General features: G+C 41.8%; 1 protein-coding gene across 2 annotated transcripts in view; it reads left to right on the top strand.

Moving 5' to 3' along the window:
* The window catches only part of LOC115105873 (G-protein coupled receptor-associated protein LMBRD2B), a 28,204-nt gene extending 5,449 nt beyond the window's left edge, over positions 1-22,755 (top strand). For both annotated transcript variants that reach the window (XM_029628331.2, XM_029628330.2), the window contains exons 2-18: positions 2,172-2,387; positions 3,031-3,146; positions 4,560-4,658; positions 4,880-5,047; positions 6,784-6,994; positions 7,115-7,189; positions 8,976-9,089; positions 13,468-13,651; positions 14,013-14,194; positions 14,406-14,539; positions 16,360-16,465; positions 16,556-16,653; positions 17,835-17,938; positions 18,033-18,079; positions 18,190-18,319; positions 18,570-18,696; positions 18,838-22,755. In XM_029628331.2, coding sequence (XP_029484191.1) covers positions 2,214-2,387; positions 3,031-3,146; positions 4,560-4,658; positions 4,880-5,047; positions 6,784-6,994; positions 7,115-7,189; positions 8,976-9,089; positions 13,468-13,651; positions 14,013-14,194; positions 14,406-14,539; positions 16,360-16,465; positions 16,556-16,653; positions 17,835-17,938; positions 18,033-18,079; positions 18,190-18,319; positions 18,570-18,696; positions 18,838-18,901 — 2,133 coding nt within the window. In that variant the 5' untranslated portion in view covers positions 2,172-2,213 and the 3' untranslated portion in view covers positions 18,902-22,755. The remainder of the gene's footprint in view (positions 1-2,171; positions 2,388-3,030; positions 3,147-4,559; positions 4,659-4,879; positions 5,048-6,783; positions 6,995-7,114; positions 7,190-8,975; positions 9,090-13,467; positions 13,652-14,012; positions 14,195-14,405; positions 14,540-16,359; positions 16,466-16,555; positions 16,654-17,834; positions 17,939-18,032; positions 18,080-18,189; positions 18,320-18,569; positions 18,697-18,837) is intronic.
* Positions 22,756-22,853: the final 98 nt, after the last annotated feature.

The raw sequence follows: 22,853 nt of genomic DNA, 5'->3' as shown, positions 1-22,853 counted from the left end.
TTGGTGGACGTGACTACAAGATCTCTCTAACCTAGAGACCAACTGGTTGCCCTGTCTCCTTTATACCATGTTTCTTGTAGGATGAACATCTCTGTATTTCCAATTTCTTTGAAGTCTGGGTTCCTGCTCTTTTGGCCAAAGGCAGATGACCTTAGATCTTGTATATTCAAATCAAATTTTATTTGTCACATACACATGGTTAGCAGATGTTAATGCGAGTGTAGTGAAATGCTTGTGCTTCTAGTTCCGACAATGCAGTAATAACCAACGAGTAATGCAGCTAACAATTCCAAGACTACCTTATACACACAAGTGTAAAGGGATAAAGAATATTTACATAAAGATATATGAATGAGTGATGGTACAGAGCGGCATAGGCCAGATGCAGTCGATGGTATCGAGTACAGTATATACATATGAGATGAGTATGTAAACAAAGTGGCATAGTTTAAAGTGGCTAGTGATACATGTATTACATAAAGATGCAGTAGATGATATAGAGTACAGTATATACGTATACATATGAGATAAATAATGTAGGGTATGTAAACATATTAAGTAGCATTGTTTAAAGTGGCTAGTGATATATTTTACATCAATTCCCATCAATTCCCATTATTAAAGTGGCTGGTCGTTGTTGGTAATCAAGCCTACCACTGTTGTGTCGTCCGCAAACTTGATGATTCAGTTGGAGGCGTGCGTGGCCACGCAGTCATGGGTGAACAGGGAGTACAGGAGAGGGCTCAGAATGCACCCTTGTGGGGCCACAGTGTTGAGGATCAGCGGGGTGGAGATGTTGTTACCTACCCTCACCACCTGGGGGCGGCCCGTCAGGAACTCCAGTATCAAGTTGCACAGGGTGGGGTCGAGACCCAGGGTCTCGAGCTTGATGACAAGTTTGGAGGGTACTATGGTGTTAAATGCTGAGCTGTAGTCGATGAACAGCATTCTCACATAGGTATTCCTCTTGTCCAGATGGGTTAGGGCAGTGTGGTTGAGATTGCATCGTCTGTGGACCTATTTGGGCGGTAAGCAAATTGGAGTGGGTCTAGGGTGTCAGGTAGGGTGGAGGTGATATGGTCCATGACTATACTCTCAAAGCACTTCATGATGACGGAAGTGAGTGCTACGGGGCGGTAGTCGTTTAGCTCAGTTACCTTAGCTTTCTTGGGAACAGGAACAATGGTGGCCCTCTTGAAGCATGTGGGAACAGCAGACTGGGATAGGGATTGATTGAATATGTCCGTAAACACACCAGCCAGCTGGTCTGCGCATGCTCTGAGGGTGCGGCTGGGGATGCCGTCTGGGCCTGCAGTCTTGCGAGGGTTAACACGTTTAAATGTTTTACTCACCTCGGCTACAGTGAAGGAGAGTCCGCATGTTTTGGTTGCGGGCCGTGTCAGTGGCACTGTATTTGTCCTCAAAGCGGGCAAAAAAGTTATTTAGTCTGCCTGGGAGCAAGGCATCCTGGTCTGTGACTGGGCTGGTTTTCTTCCAGGATGAGATAGTAAAAGCTTTGTGTTCCATACTGTCTAGTGTGGTTTAGGCCCGGACCATCGCAGTAGGTGTGAGCAGAGCATGTTGAGCATCTGATACATACCTCTTAGGTCGCAGGATGGGGTTTGGGTGGGTGTATTAGTGCAGGTTGGGCCTGTTGCGCTGCTCACTGCCTGGGCATATGTCCTGCTGTCATGTTGAGGTCCTTGTGGGGGGGGCTAGCTAATGCCAATTAGCTGGCCCTGCAATGGCTTATATTATGACATTGTTTTACCACAATCATATTCATTCATGCCATTTTTGGTTTGTTATTGTAAACGTTTGTTTTATGTAGAGCAGAACGTTCCCATTCTCATTTAATCATGCTCTAAAGGAGGGAAACAAAAGACCCTTTCAGACTCACAGACCAATAGGTCTTTTGTAGGAGACTACTCATGTCTTTGGAAGCCAATGAAAATGGGTTCATTATTTTCTCAAGTAATTGACAGAGGGGGAGGGGAGTGTGAGAATTATGCTCTGCCTGAAACTTTCAAAAGAAGAGCTACTTGTTGTCTCTCTTAGGAGTACATACACATTTGTTTAGACCATGCAATATTACTTTGTGATGTGAATTTTTCTTTTTCACCCATCTATTGAATAGTCTTGGGATTTATTTGAAGGATTTCTCTTTTCAGTAACTGCTGCTGGTTTCGAGAGCAATAAGAGAGGCAGTCAGGATGAGTGGGGCTGCGCTGGGCATTGAGATAGTGGTGGTGTTCTTCCTGGCTCTGTTCCTGCTGCATCGCTATGCAGACTTCCGTAAGCAGCAGAGGATGGTGCTGTTTGGCACCTTACTGGCCTGGTACCTGTGTTTCCTCATCGTCTTCATTCTTCCTCTGGACATCAGCACGGTTAGTACTATTGCCCTCATTCACCACCAAAACCCCATCTTATCCATTCCCTTTTTCAAGAAACACCTAACTTGGATGAAAATGGTGACCAGTAACTTGGTGTGTCTGTGTGTTTGCAGACCTTACTGATATCAAATATAATTTTATTTGTCACATGCTTTGTAAATAACAGGTGTGGACTAACGGTGAAATGCTTATTTACGGGCCCCTTCCCAACAATGCAAAGAGAAAGAAGATAAAGAAATAATAGAAACACAATCAGTAATGATAACTTGGCTTTATATACACAAGGTACTAGTACCAAGTCAATGTGCAGGGGTACGAAGTAATTGAGGTAGATTGGTACATATAACTAGGAATAAAGTGACTAACAGCAGCGTATGTGATGAGTCAAAGTTTGTGCAAAAAGGGTTAATGCAGATAGTATGGGTAGCTATTTTATTTACTATTTAACTAAACCATTTAGCAGTTTTATGGATTGGGGATAGAAGCTGTTCAGGTTCCTGTTGGTTCCAGACATGATGCATCTGTACCGCTTTCTATGCGGTAGCAGAGAGAACAGTCTATGACTTTGGTGGCTGGAGTCTTTAACAATTTTTAGGGCCTTTATCTTCCTTTGTCTGTGTTTGTTTGGACCTTTCAGACGATCTACAAGCAGTGTAAGATTGATCATGAAGAACATGCCTCCATATCCCTGGTGACCGCACTGATATCCAATCAAACTGCAGGAAACTCCACCACGGCCACACCCACTAAAAGGTTAGTGCCTAAGCCCTAGGGTCTCATCATATGTTCAAGTGTCATAGGATTAGGTTCAGCACTCAGGGTAATGACATGACATGACAGGTCAGAGGTCAGGATTTGGTTGAACAAAACACTAGCATGTACAGTAGTTACCAAAGACCAGGGAAGAGGGTCCTAGACAGAAAGCATAAGGCAGGAACCATTGCTGTAATTCAAAACATGAGACTGTGTTTTAGCTGTCTTCTCAAAACGGTTTTTCACAAGCTGATCTAAATGGGATTATCAAGCAGATTTTGTTTATCTGCTGTTACGCATTCATTTGCAACAGCTGAAGTCCACTCTCTTCCCATTGTGAAATGTCAAGTACATTGGGTCCTTTTTTATACTGAACAAAAATATAAACACAACATGAAACAATTTTACTGAGTTACAGTTCATATTAGGAAATCAGTGAATTTAAATAAATTCATTAGGCCCTAATCTATGGATTTCACGACTGGGAATACAGATATGCATATGTTGGTCACACAATTTAAAAAAAATGTTTACCTTTATTTTACTAGGCAAGTCAGTTAAGAACAAATTCTTATTTTCAATGACTGCCTAGGAACAGTGGGTTAACTGCCTGTTCAGGGGCAGAACGACAGATTTGTACCTTGTCAGCTCGGGGATTCGAACTTGCAACCTTTCGGTTACTAGTCCAACGCTCTAACCACTAGGCTACCCTGCCGCACCGACAATGGGCATCAGGATCTCATCACAGTGGTTTTGTGCATTCAAATGGCCATCGATAAAATGCAATTGTGTTCGTTGTCTGTAGCTTATGCCTGCCCATACCATAACCCCACCACCACCATGGTGTACTCTGTTCACAACATTGACATCAGAAAACCGCACGCCTCCACGACGCCATACACAAATGTCTGTGGTTGAGGCCGGTTGGACTAACTGCCAAATTCTCTAAAACAAAGTTGGAGGAGGCTTATGGTAGAGAAATTAACATTTATTCTTTGGCAACAGCTCTGGTGGACATTCCTGCGTCAGTATGCCAATTGCACGCTCCCTCAACTTGAGACATCTGTGGTATTGACATTTACTGTGGTATTTACATGTTGCATTTATTTATTTTTTCCAATGTAGTTTTGCTTGACTGTCATTATGTACAGTGTTTTCTCCCAGACAGTCTGAGATATTATCCTAATAGTCTATACAAAGCAAACATTGGAGTTTCATTGCTTGACAATGAAGATCAACGTTTTGTGCTTTGCTCCAGTATCTATTTGTTTGATTCCTCCTAAATAGGTCACCATCAGTATAGCAGTAGGCAGTAGCTTTTGTCATTTCATTCCCCTCCAGATGTTAATTTCTTCAATGTTTCCAGACCTTGCTAACTGCACATCAACACTGTTTGTATGTTTTCCATGACAGTGTTCCAAAGGTGTGTTACAAGCCGTGGAGCTACATTCCAGATGGAATCATGCCTGTGTTCTGGAGGGTTGTTTACTGGACCTCTCAGTGTCTCACCTGGTGAGTGCTTGACACTGTTTGGCCTTGTATTTAATTGTACTGGGAACACTACTGATCAGAACTGGTCTCTAAGTTTGTTCATTTTGACTGATATACTAAGAGACAGACAGACCTTCCTTACTAAGTCAACTATCTGCTTCTGTCCGTACTAGAAATGTTATCTTAAAACACACCAAAAAAGCTTTACAGCTGCCTTAATCCAGGTCTTGTTGTCTTTGCAGGCTGCTGCTGCCCTTCATGCAATCCTATGCACGCTCGGGGGGCTTCTCCATCACTGGGAAAATAAAGACGGCACTGATAGAGAATGCCATTTATTACGGGACATACCTGCTCATCTTCGGATCGCTGCTTATCTACGTGGCCGTTCACCCTCAGTGGCACCTCTCCTGGTGAGTGCACAGCAACATGGACAAATTGACTTGGAAAGTGTGCTGTTGACTACAACAACAAATTTACCATTCTGCATTTCACCTCATTGTACTCTATACAACACAGTACTAATATACACTGCTCAAAAAAATAAAGGGAACACTTAAACAACACAATGTAAATCCAAGTCAATCACACTTCTGTGAAATCAGACTGTCCACTTAGGAAGCAACACTGATTGACAATAAATTCCACATGCTGTTGTGCAAATGGAATAGACAACAGGTGGAAATTATAGGCAATTAGCAAGACACCCCCAATAAAGGAGTGGTTCTGCAGGTGGGGACCACAGACCACTTCTCAGTTCCTATGCTTCCTGGCTGATGTTTTGGTCACTTTTGAATGCTGGCGGTGCTTTCACTCTAGTGGTAGCATGAGACAGAGTCTACAACCCACACACGTGGCTCAGGTAGTGCAGCTCATCCAGGATGGAACGTCAATGCGAGTTGTGGCAAGAAGGTTTGCTGTGTCTGTCAGCGCAGTGTCCAGAGCATGGAGGCGCTACCAGGAGACAGGCCAGTACATCAGGAGACGTGGAGGAGGCCGTAGGAGGGCAACAACCTAGCAGCAGGACCGCTACCTCCACCTTTGTGCAAGGAGGAGCACTGCCAGAGCCCTGCAAAATGATCTCCAGCAGGCCACAAATGTGCATGTGTCTGCTCAAACGGTCAGAAACAGACTCCATGAGGGTGGTATGAGGGCCCGACGTCCACAGGTGGGGGTTGTGCTTACACCGTGCAGGACGTTTTTCATTTGCCAGAGAACAACAAGATTGGTAAATTCGCCACTGGCGCCCTGTGCTCTTCACAGATGAAAGCAGGTTCACACTGAGCACATGTGACAGACGTGACAGTCTGGAGACGCCGTGGAGAACGTTCTGCTGCCTGCAAAATCCTCCAGCATGACCGGTTTGGCGGTGGGTCAGTCATGGTGTGGGGTGGCATTTCTTTGGGGGGGCCGCACAGCCCTCCATGTGCTCGCCAGAGGTAGCCTGACTGCCATTAGGTACCGAGATGAGATCCTCAGACCCCTTGTGAGACCATATGCTGGTGCGGTTGGCCCTGGGTTCCTCCTAATGCAAGACAATGCTAGACCTCATGTGGCTGGAGTGTGTCAGCAGTTCCTGCAAGAGGAAGGCATTGATGCTATGGACTGGCCTGCCCGTTCCCCAGACCTGAATCCAATTGAGCACATCTGTGACATCATGTCTCGCTCCATCCACCAACGCCACGTTGCACCACAGACTGTCCAGGAGTTGGCGAATGCTTTAGTCCAGGTCTGGGAGGAGATCCCTCAGGAGACCATCCGCCACCTCATCAGGAGCATGCCCAGGCGTTGTAGGGAGGTCATACAGGCACGTGGAGGACACACACACTACTGAGCCTCATTTTGAAAGTTGGATCAGCCTGTAGTGTGGTTTTCCACTTTAATTTTGAGTGTGACTCCAAATCCAGACCTCCCATGGGTTGATAACTTTGATTTCCATTGATCATTTTTGTATGATTTTGTTGTCAGCACATTCAACTATGTAAAGAAAAAAGTATTTAATAAGGATATTTCGTTCATTCAGATCTAGGATGTGTTATTTTAGTGTTCCCTTTATTTTTTTGAGCAGTGTAGAAAGGTAATTGGAAGGAACCATGTATGTCTTTGTCTCACTTAAATCTGGTTTGGTCTGTCCCTTTGTCTCTCTCAGGTATGAGCTCCAGACAATAGGCATCACTGCAGCCAACACCTGGGGCCTGTTCCTGCTGGTGCTGTTGCTAGGTTATGGCCTAGTAGAGATTCCGCGCTCGTATTGGAACGCCTCGCGGCAGGGACACCTGCTCATCAAGACTTACTTCAAGGCAGCCAAGCTGATGACAGAGAAGGCTGATGCAGAGGAGAATCTAGAGGACGTCATGGAGGTAGGGAATGGTTCCTGCTCTGACTACAACATTTAAACATTATAGTGGTCTGTTTCTTAGAAACTGAGTTGAATTGTGTTTAATTGATGTCCTTCTCTATTTGCTGTTGATCTGTTTTAGGAAGTGAGAAAAGTCCAAGAATCCATCAAGTATAACCACCCACTGAGGAAGTACATCGATACTATTCTTAGAAAGGCAAGATTAAAAGACAAATCATCAAACAAAGAAACAATGACATATTCTCAGTAAAGAATGTGGTGCCCAACCCCACAATGTTATTGAATGAGATCTGTGCACTCTCTCTGTGCTTAAAGTGAGGATTAAACAAGCGAGGAATGTAAAGTGGCCTGAGAAAGTCCAGTGCCTGGAGTCCTCTACAGTGCCTTTGGAAAGTATTCAGACCCCTTGACTTTTTCCACATTTTGTTACATTACAGCCGTATTCTTTAATTTATTGAATTGTTTTTTTTATCCCCTCATCAATCTCTACACAATACCCCATAATGACAAAGCAAAACCAGGTTTTTAGACATTTTTGTTCATTTATGATTTTTTTAAAACTATCACATTAACATAAGTATTCAGACCCTTTACTCAGTACTTTGTTGAAGCACCTTTGGCAGCGATTACAGCCTCAAGTCTTGAGTATGACGCTACAAGCTTGGTACATGTGTATTTGGGGAGTTTCTCCCATTCTTCTCTGCAGATCCTCAAGCTCTGTCGGGTTAAATGGGGAGCGTTGCTGCACAGCTATTTTCAGGTCTCTCCAGAGATGATCGATCAGGTTCATGTCCAGGCTCTGGTTGGGCCACTCAAGGACATTCTGAGACTTGTCCCGAAGCCACTTCTGCGTTGTCTTGGCTGTGTGCTTAGGGTCGTTGTCCTGTTGGAAGGTGAACCTTCGCCCCAGTCGGAGGTCCTGAGCAGGTTTTCATCAAGGATTCTCTGTACTTTGCTCCGTTCATCTTTCCCTCGATCCTTCCTCTGAAAAACAAACCCAGAGCATGATGCTACCACCACCATGCTTCACCATAGGGATGGTGCCAGGTTTTCTCCGGGCGTGACACTTGGCAATCAGGCCAAATAGTTCAATCTTGGATTCATCAGACCAGAGAATCTTGTTTCTCATCGTCTGAGATTCTTTAGGTGCCTTTTGGCAAACTCCAAGTGGGCTGTCATGTTTCTTTTACTGAGGACTGGCTTCCGTCTGCCCACTCTACCATAAAGGCCTGATTGGTGGAGAGCTGCAGACAGGCTTGTCCTTCTGGAAAGTTCTCCCATCTCTGCAGAGGAACTCTAGAGCTCTGTCAGTGACCATCAGGTTCTTGGTCACCTCCCTAACCAAGACCCTTCTCCCCCGATTGCTTCGTTTGGCTGAGCGGCCAGCTCTAGGAAGAAAATACTTTATTTTTTTGGTACTCTTCCCCAGATCTGTGCCTCGACACAATCCTGTCTCTGAGCTCTACAGACAACTCCTTCAACTCCATGGCTTAGTTTTTGATCTGACATGCACTGTCAACTGTGGGAGCTATGTATAGACAGGTTCACACCATGTAACACACCATGTTAAGAACTTTTTATTTATTTTATATTTTATATATATTGACTTTCAATGTGTGCCTTTCCAACTCCTGTCCAATCAATTGAATTTACCACAGGTGAACTCCAAGTTGTAGAAACATCTCAAGGATGATCAATGGAAACAGGATGCACCTGAGGTCAATTTCAAGTCTCATAGCAAAGGGTCTGAATACGTATGTAAATAAAAACGTATCTTATTTATAATAAATTAGCAAAAATGTCTAAACCTTTTTTTCGCTTTGTAATTAGTGTCTTGTGTGTAGATTGAAAGATTTTTTTTTTAAAGTCAATTTTAGAATGAGGCTGTAATTTAACAAAATTTGGAAAAATTCAATGGGTCTGAATACTTTCCGAAGGCACAGTATCTGTCTCTATGATCCTAACAGAGTTTTCTCTCTTAGTGTCCTGTGGAGTACCAGGAGAAGATGGGCAGAAACATGGATGACTATGAGGACTTTGATGACAAACAGAACACTTATCCTAGTGAGAAGAACCTGGTGAAGCTTCACAAACAGGTATATTTAAGAAATGTACACATTATTAGCTAGTCAACAGTTGTATTTCGCGATTTTGTGTTTTTTGTCATATTGCTGACTGTATCCAGACTTCTTTAAAGGGTCAATCCATTTGAGTTCAGTCACTTTTTGACAGCACCCCTTTTGATTTCAATGAAACCTTCCATACATACTAGAGGTCGACCGATTATGATTTTTCAACACAGATACCGATTATTGTAGGACAAACTAAGCCGATACCGATTAATCGGCCGATTTTTTAAATTTATTTATTATAAAAATAAAATAATTTGTAATAATGACAATTACAACAATACTGAATGAACACTTTTAACTTAATATAATACATCAATAAAATCAATTTAGCCTCAAATAAATAATGAAACATGTTCAATTTGGTTTAAATAATGCCAAAACAAAGTGTTGGAGAAGAAAGTAAAAGTGCAATATGTGCCATGTAAGAAAGCTAACGTTTAACCTGTTGCGACGAGCAATCCCGTATCCGGGAGCGTAATTATAGCCTCAAGCTCATTACCATAACGCAACGTTAACTATTCATGAAAATCGCAAATGAAGTGAAATAAATATATTGTCTCACAAGCTTAGCCTTTTGTTAACAACACTGTCATCTCAGATTTTCAAAAAATGCTTTTCAACCATAGCTACACAAGCATTTGTGTAAGAGTATTGATAGCTAGCATAGCATTAAGCAGGCAACATTTTCACAAAAACAAGAAAAGCATTCAAATAAAATCATTTACCTTTGAAGAACTTCGGATGTTTTCAATGAGGAGACTCTCAGTTAGATAGCAAATGTTCAGTTTTTCCAAAAAGATTACTTGTGTAGAAGAAATCGCTCCGTTTTGTTCATCACGTTTGGCTAAGAAAAAACCCTGAAAATTCAGTCATTACAACGCAAACTTTTTTTCCAAATTAACTCCATAATATCGACAGAAACATGGCAAACGTTGTTTAGAATCAATCCTCAAGGTGTTTTTCACATATCTATTCGATGATAAATCATTCGTTGCAGTTTGTTTTCTCCTCTGTTCAAAATGGAAAAATGCACGCACCTGGAGATTACGCAATAGTTTCGATGGAGGACACCGAGCGGACACCTGGTAAATGTAGTCTCTTATGGTCAATTTTCCAATGATATGCCTACAAATACGTCACAATGCTGCAAACACCTTGGGGAAACGACAAAGTGTAGGCTCATTCCTTGCGCATTCACAGTCATATAAGGAGACATTGGAACACAGCGCCTCCAAAATCTGGCTCACTTCCTGTATGAAATTTCATCTTGGTTTCGCCTGTAGCATTAGTTCTGTGGCACTCACAGACAATATCTTTGCAGTTTTGGAAACGTCAGAGTGTTTTCTTTCCAAAGCTGTCAATTATATGCATAGTCGAGCATCTTTTCGTGACAAAATATCTTGTTTAAAACAGGAACGTTTTTCATCCAAAAATGAAATACTGCCCCCAGAGGTTCAAGAGGTTAAGTTCCTTGCTCAGAACATGAGAACATATGAAAGCTGGTGGTTCCTTTTCACATGAGTCTTCAATATCCCCAGGTAAGAAGTTTTAGGTTGTAGTTATTATAGGAATTATAGGACTATTTCTCTCTATACGATTTGTATTTCATATACCTTTTGACTATTGGATTTTCTTATAGGCACTATAGTATTGCCAGTGTAACAGAATAGCTTCCGTCCCTCTCCTCGCTCCTACCTGGGCTCGAACCAGGAACACAACGACAACAGCCACCCTCGAAGCAGCATTACCCATGTAGAGCAAGGGGAACAACTACAAGTTTCAGAGCGAGTGACGTTTGAAACGCTATTAGCGCGCACCCCGCTAACTAGCTAGCCATTTCACATCACATCATTACACCAGCCTAATCTCGGGAGTTGATAGGCTTGAAGTCATAAACAGCAGAGCTGCTGGCAAAACGCACGAAAGTGCTGTTTGAATTCATGCTCATGAGCCTGCTGGTGCCTATCAATGCTCAGTCAGACTGCTCTATCAAATCATAGACTTAATTATAATAACACACAGAAATACTGGTCAAATCCGGAAACTATCATCTCGAAAACAAGACATTTATTCTTTCAATGAAATACGGAACCGTTACGTATTTTATTTAACAGGTGGCATCCATCAGTCTAAATATTCCTGTTACATTGCACAACCTTCAATGTTATGTTATAATTACGTAAAATTCTGTCAAATTAGTTCGCAATGAGCCAGGTGGCCCAAACTGACTCTGTTGCATATACCCTGCGTGCAATGAACGCAAAAGAAGTGACACAATTTCACCTGGTTAATATTGCCTGCTAATCTGGATTTCTTTTAGCTAAATATGCAGGTTTAAAGAAAGGCATATTGTATTGATTTTAAGAAAGGCATTGGTGTTTATGGTTAGTTACACGTTGGAGCAACGACAGTCCTTTTTCGCGAATGCGCACTGCATCGATTATATGCAACGCAGGACATGCTAGGTAAACTAGTAATATCATCAACCATGTGTAGTTAACTAGTGATTATGATTGATTAAGTTTAATGCTAGCTATCAACTTACCTTGGCTTCTTACTGCATTCGCGTAACAGGCGGGCTCCTCGTGAGGCAGGTGGTTGGACTAGTTAACCGTAAGGTTGCAAGATTGAATCCCTGAGCTGACAAGGTAAAAAAATCTGTTGTCCTGCCCCGGAACAAGGCAGTTAACCCACCGTTCCTAGGCCGTCATTGAAAATAAGAATGTGTTCTTAACGGACTTGCCTAGTTAAATAAAGATTAATTAAAGGTGTAAAAAAAAATCTAATACATACACTAAATATACAGCAGTATGTGGGCACTCCTTAAAATGAGTGGATTCGGCTATTTCAGACACACCCGTTGCTACAGGTCTATAAAATGGATCACACCCATGCAATCTCCATAGACAATCATTGGCAGTAGAATGTCCTTATTGAAGAGCTCAGTGACTTTCAACGTGGCACTGTCATAGGATGCTAAGTGCTGTTATTGTGAAATGGTAACATCTAGGAGCAAGAACGGGACCGCTGAAGCGCAAGGAGCGTAAACACCCACTACTGAAGTCCAAACTACCACGGGAACCATGTCAGAACGGTGTGGAAGAACATGACTGGCCTGCTCAGAACACCATTTGGATGAATTGGAACACCGACTTCGATCCTGGCTTCATCGTCCAACATCAGTGCCCAACCGTACTAATGCTCTTGTGGCTAAATGGAAGTAAGTCCCCGCAACAATGTCCCAACATCTCGTGGAAAGCTTTCCCAGAAGAGTGGATGGAGGCTGTTATAGCAACAATGGGGCACCAACTGTATATTAATGCCAGTGATTTTGAAATGAGATGTTCGACGTACAGGTGTCCACCTACTTTTGGTCATGTAGTGTAGGAATGTTGTTTTTGTGTACCACAAAGATGATTGGTCTAAACTAAGAAAATGAACGGTTGTGTTCATATATAGAATAGACATGACCATTTAAGTTAACAGATGGTGGGTGGACCGGCAGCCTTCTTTGTGGTAGTAATTAAATGTTATAATTTAAATTTCAATGGTGTACCAGCTAAATTGCAGTGATCTAAAGGGATAAGTCAATTCTAGGAATTATTTTTCTATGATTGAAATGACACCCGATGGCCGGCACCCGATGGCAGGCACAACTCAAAAACCACAGCTGATGTAAAGTAGGGTCAAAGATACAACAAATGTGAATATGAAAAAAAAAAAGGGAGTTAATTTACGTTGAAGGTGAAATGTAATTTTTATGAAAAAACAACAACATTGTTTTCAATAAATTATAAAATGGTTTGACAACCCTGTTTGTAAGCTTTTAAATTAAATCAAACTCAACCGTTTATCTTTTCCAGTGATGAAGACATGGATGTGTCATGGTATGGTTGGGTATGCAAAATGGGTTAACTTTAAGCACCTCTCTCCTAAATGCTTTGCCATTTAGGTCTAAAAAGTCACTTTCTGACAACTTCTTCCATGGGGAAACATGTATGTAAAGTTTTATTTTTTTTTACAATAAATCAAAAGGGATGCTGTCAAGTGATTAAATTCAAATGGATTTATGGGGATTCCGAGTGGCTCAGCGGTCTAAGACACTGCATCTCAGTGCTAGAGGCGTCACTACAGACACCCTGGTTCGAATCCAGGCTGTATCACAACTGGCCGTCATTGGGAGTCCCATAGGGCGGCGCACAATTGGCCCAGCGTCGTCCGGGTTTGGCCGGTGTAGGCCCTCATTGTAAATAAGAACTTGTACTTAACTGACTTGCCTAGTTAAATAAAAAATTTACTTAAAACCCTAGTTTGAGGATGTGGTTCTTTTGTGAATGGTCAGGTGATCTACGCAGTGCAGAGGCACAACAGGACCCATGTCCAGTGGCAGATCCTCCTGCAGCAGGCTATGCACCTGGAGGACGTGGCCAAGAATGAGACCAGCTCAGCCCACCAGTTTGTTCACAGCTTCCCCTCCACAGAACCAACTAGCTGGCTCAGCCCATACTTATACACTCCTACTGTAGGTGGGTCACACAGATCCTCACAGTTCATAGCTGGGTCAACTCTACAACTGAGAGTTCACTCACACCTACAAACAAAGCACGAAAAAGGTTGAACTTCTTTAGGAAAACATCATCATTATGTTGTCATCTAGAATCACACTTGTTTATTTTCCAAGCAATCGTGCAACATATTTTACATACAGCAGGTTTTTAAAGGATCAAAGAGTTTAGTCTGCATCGTGTTTTCATTTTTACCATCGACAAAATGATTCCCATAATGGTATTGTCACAGCCCTACAGTCTTCCATTCCTCTCCTCACTTAGAATTTTACTCAATTTCTAAGATCCTCGGAGAGCTTTGTGTTTTTATGTTGTTCTCCAGAGTGGTACTGGGAGTGTCTGCTGAGACAGTGGTTCTACCGGCTGCTGGCTGTGTTGCTGTCTCTGTTCTCTTTGGGTGTGGTGTGGTCTGAGTGCACCTTCTTCAGCACCCGGCCTGTCCTCTCACTCTTCGCTGTCTTCATCCAGCTCGCTGAGAGAGACTACAACTACTTGTATATCGAGGTGAGACGCCAATGGAAAGCAATTACCAGTGTACTACTGTACTAATTGGTGTATCTGGTAATATCTGTATAGAAAGAAAGTTGCACACTACATGCTCCCAAAAGCATTGTTATCTGATCATATCAACATCCAGTGGGTTTCTGTTGTGTATGCATAATTCAATTAGTGGTTGTCGGGTCTCCCACATGAAAGTTATTGTTTTGTCCACTAGATGGCGTGCTTCATCACCATCTTCTTCCTGTGTACCTGCGTTTACTCCACTGTGTTCCGGATCCGAGTGTTCAACTACTACTACCTGGCCTCACACCACCAGACTGACGCCTACAGCCTGCAGTTCAGTGGCATGTGAGTGGGTGGTAGAGCGATGTGAGGAGAGGAATGTGGTTCTGATTAGACAGCATTAGCTAAGTATTGATCTCGTAAACAGATCTTTTTAAACACAACTGGTACCGTCAAATCTGTCGGGAAAGAATGTGGGATTACAAGAAGTAGTATTTCCTGTGTTTGGCCCGTAACTTTCAAAGAGTGTGTGGAGCTCCCTGTTCCGCTCCTCGTTCTTTCATCTCTTCTATTAACATGTATGGACCCAGAACTTAATTGAGCAGCTGACCAATTACGTGAGACTTTAGTTCTGGTTTAACCATGATTAGCTAAGTAATAAAAAGATAAAACGTCTGTCAATCATGTATATGGTAAAAATTGAGGAAATTTACATTCAGAAAGTGGTGTGTATTTTTGGTTTGGCTGTATTTGTGTGGACAAAACTAAAAAAGAAACGTCCCTTTTTCAGGACCCTGTCATTCAAAGATAAATGGTAGAAATCCAAATAACCTCACAGATCTTCATTGTAAAGGGTTCAAACACTGAACATGCACGTGTGGAACGGTCGTTAAGAGACTAACAGCTTACAGACGGTAGGCAATTAAGGTCACAGTTATGAAAATTTAGGACACTAAAGAGGCCTTTCTACTGACTCTGAAAAACACCAAAAGAAAGATGCCCAGGGTCCCTGTTTATCTGCCTGAATGTGCCTTAGGCATGCTGCAAGGAGGCATGAGGACTGCAGATGTGGCCAGGGCAATACATTGCAATGTCTGTACTGTGAGACGCATAAGACAGCGCTACAGGGAGACAGGACGGACAGCTGATCGTCCTCGCAGTGGCAGACCACGTGTAACAACACCTGCACAAAATCGGTACATCCGAACATCACTCCTGCGGGACAGGTACAGGATGGCAACAACTGCCCGAGTTACACCAGGAACGCACAATCCCTCCATCAGTGCTCAGACTGTCCGCAATCGGCTGAGAGGCTGGACTGAGGGCTTGTAGGGCTGTTGTAAGGCAGGTCCTCACCAGACAACAACGTCGCCTATGGGCACAAACCCACCGTTGCTGGACCAGACAGGACTGGCAAAAAGTGCTCTTCACTGACGAGTCGCAGTTTTGATGGTCAGATTTGCGTTTATCGTCGAAGGAATGAGCATTACACTGAGGCCTGTACTCTGGAGCGGGATCGAGGTGGAGGGTCCGTCATGGTCTGGGGCGGTGTGTCATATCATCATCGGACTGAGTTTGTTGTCATTGCAGGCAATATCAACGCTGTGCGTTACAGGGAAGACATCCTCCTCCCTCATGTGGTACCCTTCCTACAGTCTCATCCTGACATGACCCTCCAGCATGACAATGCCACCAGCCATACTGCTCGTTCTGTGTGTGATTTCCTGCAAGACAGGAATGTCAGTGTTCTGCCATGGCCAGCGAAGAGCCTGGATCTCAATCCCTTTGCGCACAACAACAACTGGCAAATCTGGTGCAGTCCATGAGGAGGAGATGCACTACAGTACTTAATGCAGCTGGTGGCCACACCAGATATTGACTGTTACTTTTGATTTTGACCCTCCATTTGTTCAGGGACACATTCCATTTCTGTTCATCACATGTCTGTGGAACCTGTTCAGTTTGTCTCAGTTGTTGAATCTTGTTATGTTCATACAGATATTTACACATGTTAAGTTTGCTGAAAATAAATGCAGTTGGCAGTGAGAGGATTTATTTATTTTTTTGCTGAGTTTGCATTGTATTTGGACACCTGTACCTTGCACTAGGTATATGTTTGTAACATGATATACTGCTAAATGTCTAATGTAGTCTTGTTGCTCTAGGCTGTTCTGCCGTCTGACCCCTCCTCTGTGTCTGAACTTCCTGGGTCTGATCCACATGGACTCTGCCATCTCCCACCAACTGAAGGAGCAGACGGCCTACACCTCTGTAAGACACAGCACATCCTTCTGACACTGATGGAACATATTCGTTGATGTATCATCAATATGAGGAAAATAACATGTCACTCCTCTGCAGATCATGGGTTCTATGAGGGTCCTATCGTTCATCGCTAATGGCTTCTATATCTACTACCCCATGCTTATATTGCTGCTATGTATCGCTACCTACTTCAGGTGAGTCTAGCCTGCTGTTTAGATTATGAAATGACAATACATTCGTGGTGTAGACAAACGCATCAATAATACTACGATACAGAATATCAACTTTCTCTTCTACAGGGAGTACTCCACCAATGACCCAAAAGGATTATCAGCATGCATAAGTTAGCCCTAAATATTTCTAAAACTTAAAGCATTGTATTTGGAACAAAACACTCAGTAAACACTGAACCTCAACTAAATATTGTAATAAATCATGTGGAAATTGAGCAAGTTGAGGTGACTAAACTGCTTGGAGTAACCCTAGATTGTAAACTGTCATGGTCAAAACATATTGATGCAGTAGTAGTTAAGATGGGGAGAAGTCTCTATAATAAAGTGATGCTCTGCCTTAACAACACTATCAACAAGGCAGGCCCTAGTTTTGTTGCACCTGGACTACTGGTCAATCGTGTGGTCAGGTGCCACAAAAAGGACTTAGGAAAATTCCAGTTGGCTCAGAACAGGGCAGCACAGCTGGCCCTTGGATGTACACAGAGAGCTAATATTAATAATATGCATGTCAATCTCTCCTGGCTGAAAGTGGAGGAGAGATTGACTTCATCACTGCATGTATTTATGAGAGGCATTGACATGTTGAATGCACCGAGCTGTCTGTCTAAACTACTGGCACACAGCGCGGACACCCATGCATACCCCACAGGACATGCCACAAGTGGTCTCTTCATAGTCCCCTAGTCCAGAAGACTATGGGAGGCACACAGTACTACATAGAGCCATGACTACATTGAACTTTATTCCACATCAAGTAACTCATGCCAGCAGTAAAATTAGATTTTTAAAATACGAATTAAAAAAAACACCTTATGGAACAGCGGGGACTGTGAAGCAACACAAACATTGGCATAGACACACGATTAACATACGCACTATACATACACATGGATTTAGTACTGTAGATATGTGGTAGTGGTGGAGTAGGGGCCTGAGGACACACAGTGTGTTGTGAAATCTGTGAACGTATTGTAATGTTTTTAAAATTGTATAAACTGCCTTCATTTTGCTGGACCCCAGGAAGAGTAGCTGCTGCTTTGGCAGGAACTAATGGGGATCCATAATAAATACAAATGCATACATACTGTGCAAGAACAAGTATTGATTTATGACAGATCACTGATTCTGTATGAACCCTTTAGCCTGGGTACCCGCTGTCTGAACCTCCTGGGCTTTCAGCAGTTCGTGGGAGACAATGAAATGACCTCTGACCTGATTGATGAGGGAAAGGAGCTCATTCGACGAGGTTTGTTCCCACTTGATCTGAATGAAAACTATTTGACAGTGGAAGAAGTTTGTGTTGTCAACTCAAACCACTGATTTCTCTGTGTTTCTGACAGAGAAAAGAAAGCGCCAAAGGACAGAGGATGGAGAGAACCGGCGAAGGGTGAGTCCCTAGATAAAATGTTCCATGCCCTTTTTAGTATATGTGTTTGTTGTTATTTTTGCAGAGTAACGGATCAAGGCCTTAACGTCAGGCTTGTGCCTGTGTTCTAGGAGTGGAAGGAGCGTTATGGTAACACTCGGGAAGACACTGCCAGGAACAGGAATAGAAATGAAGCCGCAGAAATGACGGAGACCAACTACTCTGATACTGTGCCTATCCCTAACACTAGTCCTAACAGACGTAAGTGATTGGTTGCAAAACCTACTTACATTACATTGTGCTTGTTTTCTACACTTAAGGTAGATTTTACTCATTGCTTTTGTTAAACAATGAATCAATGTTTTGTTTGCTCTCGTAGAGTCATGGCTTATCTTGATGACACAAAGGATACACCCCAACTTAATAAAATAAATTCTAAGTCCCTTATTACATGTATCTGAATTGAACAACGGAAGGCAGTGATATTATATTGATGTTTTTTCTTCAACAGAGGTGAAGTACTCTCGGACTGGCAGAGGAACAGAGAGAGATTCTATAGAACTTCTCGAGGACGCAGAGCCTTTGGACTTCAATGCAGAGACTCTTTCAGACGACCCTCTTGAAGCAGACTCCACCAGGTAAGAGGTCCTCCACTCCCCACTTGATCTAAATAAGTGTGTTAGTTTCACTTTCTGCTCTGCTGTGGATGATACCTGTAAGCAAATAACACAGTGTGTGCTGTTAAACATATATGTTTACTGTGCCTCTCCATTTTGCAGGCATGTACCAGGCAGGTACCTGTCCATGTCCTCGTCACGGAGCAGAATCTTTGATGATGTTTGAGAAGAGTAGCGAGGGAGAGTCGAAGGAATAGGAAAGCTAAATATTGCACATTAATTTTCATCCTCCACTCATCCACCTTGTAGGGAAGACTACGAAGGAGAGAGACTCTCAGGCTCTGTGAATGTAGCACGATCTCTTATATTCCACTCCACTGTTGGCATGATGTATCTGCTGCTCCTTGTCTCCAATAGCTTGTCTTCTGTCAAAACACTCCAGTGGCTGTTGATATACACTTCCCCATTAGACCGATAGCTGTCCTCCCCTGTGCAGCATGTCATGAATGCAGATCCGTACCCCATTTGGGCTCATCACTTTCTCATCCGTTAAACCACTTCGTCATTTCTGTTATTACTTCTGAATTTCCGTTCAAGGTCCTCTTCCTGTGGTATACCCTGTGATCTTTACAATGGATGTATAAAGTGTCTTACCTCAAATCTGGTTGATGGGCTGATTACATTGTTCATCATTTTGATGAGAAGATAAGTAATTACTACTAATTTAAGGATATTTTTGGAGGAAGACTTATTTAAAATGTATGAAGTTATATTTAACCCATGAAAAGTTACTAACTTTCTACTTATTTAACTGTCAGCAAAATGGAAATAGTGGGAATAATTATCAATGTTTCAATGGAGCGGCAGGTAGCCTAGTGGTTAGAGCGTTGGACTAGTAACTGAAAGGATGCAAGATCGAATCCCCGAGCTGACAAGGTAAAAATCTGTTGTTCTGCCCCTGAACAGGCAGTTAACCCACTGTTCCTAGGCCGTCATTGAAAATAAGAATTTGTTCTTAACTGACCTGCCTAGTTAAATAAAGGTTAAAATTATTATATATATTTTTTAAATGAGTCTTGTGTTGCCAGTCTTGTATTATTCTGGTATATGGACGGAAGGACCGTTGCTTAGGTCTGTTTCGGAAGCTGCTACCATAGAAACTGAGTGTACCGTATTTAGACCTACAGTCCTCTATTTAATGAGCAATCTATGTAATCCAGCCCACACTGAGTTAACTCAATTAACAGTGTTTGTACTGCCCATAGATCCTGCCCTGAGATACAGTATTTGTTCTTATCATTCACTTGAATTGATGTGAGATTTGTGCAAATTGGATCTCAAATTGGAATTTGGCCCATAATGCTCGAGATGTTGTTGAAATTGGAGGTCAACTGATACAGCCGATACTAAAAAAAAGATTTACCATTGCTCTTAATTGAGATATGTTCTCTATGTTCTATTCCAAGTGTCAAAATGACCTTAAATTTGTTTGAAAATAGTTTTTGTGGATTCTGTTGAAAGGCCTGTTTAAAAGTAATGTTCTATATTGTGTCATTAGCGATTAACTGCTTGACATAAGTAACAACTTATTTATTGTCAAACTATTTGAATTTTAGGTGTTAAATTATCTACGGAAGTCTTTTTGGGATATCATTGTGCCATATTATTTTGTTTATTTGACTGCATTACAAAAATGGCATAGGCATATTTTTTCCAGTTATGATTTCATTATTTTTGGTTTAATTACTTGGCTCAACCAAAAATAAAAGTGAATTTTTTTTAAATGTATTGCATTGAAATATTTATTCTTACGTTGTTCAAGAGGTCTTGCTGGAAGGTACTGCGACGCAACAGGTCATTGTGCCACTGAAATACATTGTCCTATAAATATGACTTCATATTGTGTCAACTTGAAACTACTGTAACTGTATGAGCTTGGTTGGATGAGGAATTCAGGTAAAAACGGTCAGAAGCATGCATGTTAAATGCATGGTATTCACCATTTTGAAGGAGTTGGACAATTATTATAAAATCGTGTTAAATTGTAATCGGTTGTAAATAATATTTTAGATTTAACCAGTCCCCCGTCTCTCAATGTATTTGTTAATGATGCTCTCTTTTTAAAAATTGTATTATATGGTTCTATTAATCTGGCAGACAAAGGTCAACACATGTACAACATGCTATTTATTCTAAATTCATTTAACTGCATCTGTTGAGGTCACTGGTAACCATGGGCTAAAAAAAATAGTCTTGTCAGGTTAGATGCCCCTTGAACTCCTTACAATCTCTTTTTGTAAAAAGTAAGAAATTAATTACATTGATGCTCCCCAACTTTTGTATAATTTCAGCCACTAGTTTTGAAAGTGGTTTGCCCAAGTTTAACAGGTCCCAGTTTGTGTACTACGTCATCCAATTTTGTCATCCATTTTGTATGTTACATTCTGATTTTGTATTTTTTGTTGTAATTCCTATATGTTATGAATACAATATGTTACAAAATTTGTGCTTAAGATCCTGGACTGCATCTTTTAAAGTAACGTTCCTAATGAATTATACAGACGTGTAGTGTTATTGATACTTTTGGTCATGTATTGTATGTGGAAACATCTCATTTCAAAATCATGGGCATTAATATGGAGTTAGTGTCCCCCCCTTGAGGCTATAACAGCCTCCACTCTTCTTGGAAGGCTTTCCACTAGATGTTGGAACCAGTGGTGTAAAGTACTTTCAAGTATTTTTACTTAAGTTGTTTTTTGGTATCTACTTTACTATTTATATTTTTGACAACTTTTACTTCACTTACATTCCTAAAGAAAATAATTTACTTTGTACTCGTTACATTTTGATTGCTTAGCAGGACAGGAACATGGTCCAATTCACACACGTATCAATGGAACATCCCTGGTCATCCATACTGCCTCTTGTCTGGCGGACTCGCTAAACACATGCTTCGTTTGTAAATTATGTCTGCATGTTGTACTGTGACCCTGGCTATCCGTAAATTAAAAAAGTATATATAATATGCCATCTGGTTTGCTTAATATTAGCAATTTGAAATTATTTATACTTTTTTTTTTTTTTTTTTACATTTAAAACCAAGTAATTTTAGACTTAAGTAATATTTTACTGGGTGACTTTTACTTGTAATTTTCTATTAAGGTATCTTTACTTTTACTCTATGGTAATTGGGTAATTTTCCCCACCACTGGTTGGAATATTGCTGCCATTCAGCCACGAGCATGAGTGCGGTCAGGCACTGATGTTGGGTGATTAGGCCTGGCTCGCAGTCAGCGTTCCAATTTATCTCAAAGGTGTTTGAAGAGGTTGAGGTCATAGCTCTGTGCAGGCCAGTCAAGTTCTTCCACACTGATCTCGACAAACCATTTCTTTCCACTGCTCCAGACTCCAATGGTGGTGAGCTTTACACCTCTCCAGCCAATGCTTAGCATTGCACATGGTGATCTTAGGCTTGTGTGCAGCTGCTCTGCCATGAAAACCCATTTCATGAAGCTCCTGACGAACAGTTATTGTGCTGATGTTGCTTCCAGAGGCAGTTTGGAACTCAGTAGTGACTGTTGCAACAGAGGACCCTATTTTATTCGCTCTTCAGCACTCAGCGGTCCCTTTCTGTGAGCTTGTGTGGCCTATAACATTGCGTTGTTACTCCTAAACATTTCCACTAAACAACATCCTATGACCGTGCCATGTTGAAAGTCACTGAGCTCTTCAGTAAGGCCATTCTACTGCCAATATGTGTCTATTGAGATTGCATGGCTGTGTGCTTGATTGTATACGCCTGTCAGCAATGGGTGTGGCTGAAATATACGAATCCACTAATTTGAAGGGGTGTCCACATACTTTTGTATATATAATTTTGATAGGTAACCTTACACTGATTTTGGTGAAAATGTTTGGTTTTTCTTTATTTCATTTTCCCTGCACATGTACTCTGATGCTGGAATGTTATAATTTATTAAACCCTGGTATTGGTCCTCTTTTTTTAAATGTAATCTTTAGACTAAAATAGCATGTATTATACCACTGTTGTGCAAAGAAATAAACTAAAGCATCCTTAAATTATGTATTCGGCTCAACATATTTTGTGGAGAGGACTGGCAAAGTACAGCCAGGATCAGGGGCACTTATGGTGCACTTGAGTAACCTTACATTACAAT

Source organism: Oncorhynchus nerka, linkage group LG22, assembly GCF_034236695.1.
Source record: "Oncorhynchus nerka isolate Pitt River linkage group LG22, Oner_Uvic_2.0, whole genome shotgun sequence".
Taxonomy (NCBI): Eukaryota; Metazoa; Chordata; class Actinopteri; order Salmoniformes; family Salmonidae; genus Oncorhynchus; species Oncorhynchus nerka.
The sequence above is the reverse complement of the archived record's forward strand: the minus strand, read 5'-3'. Positions and strand labels throughout refer to the sequence as shown.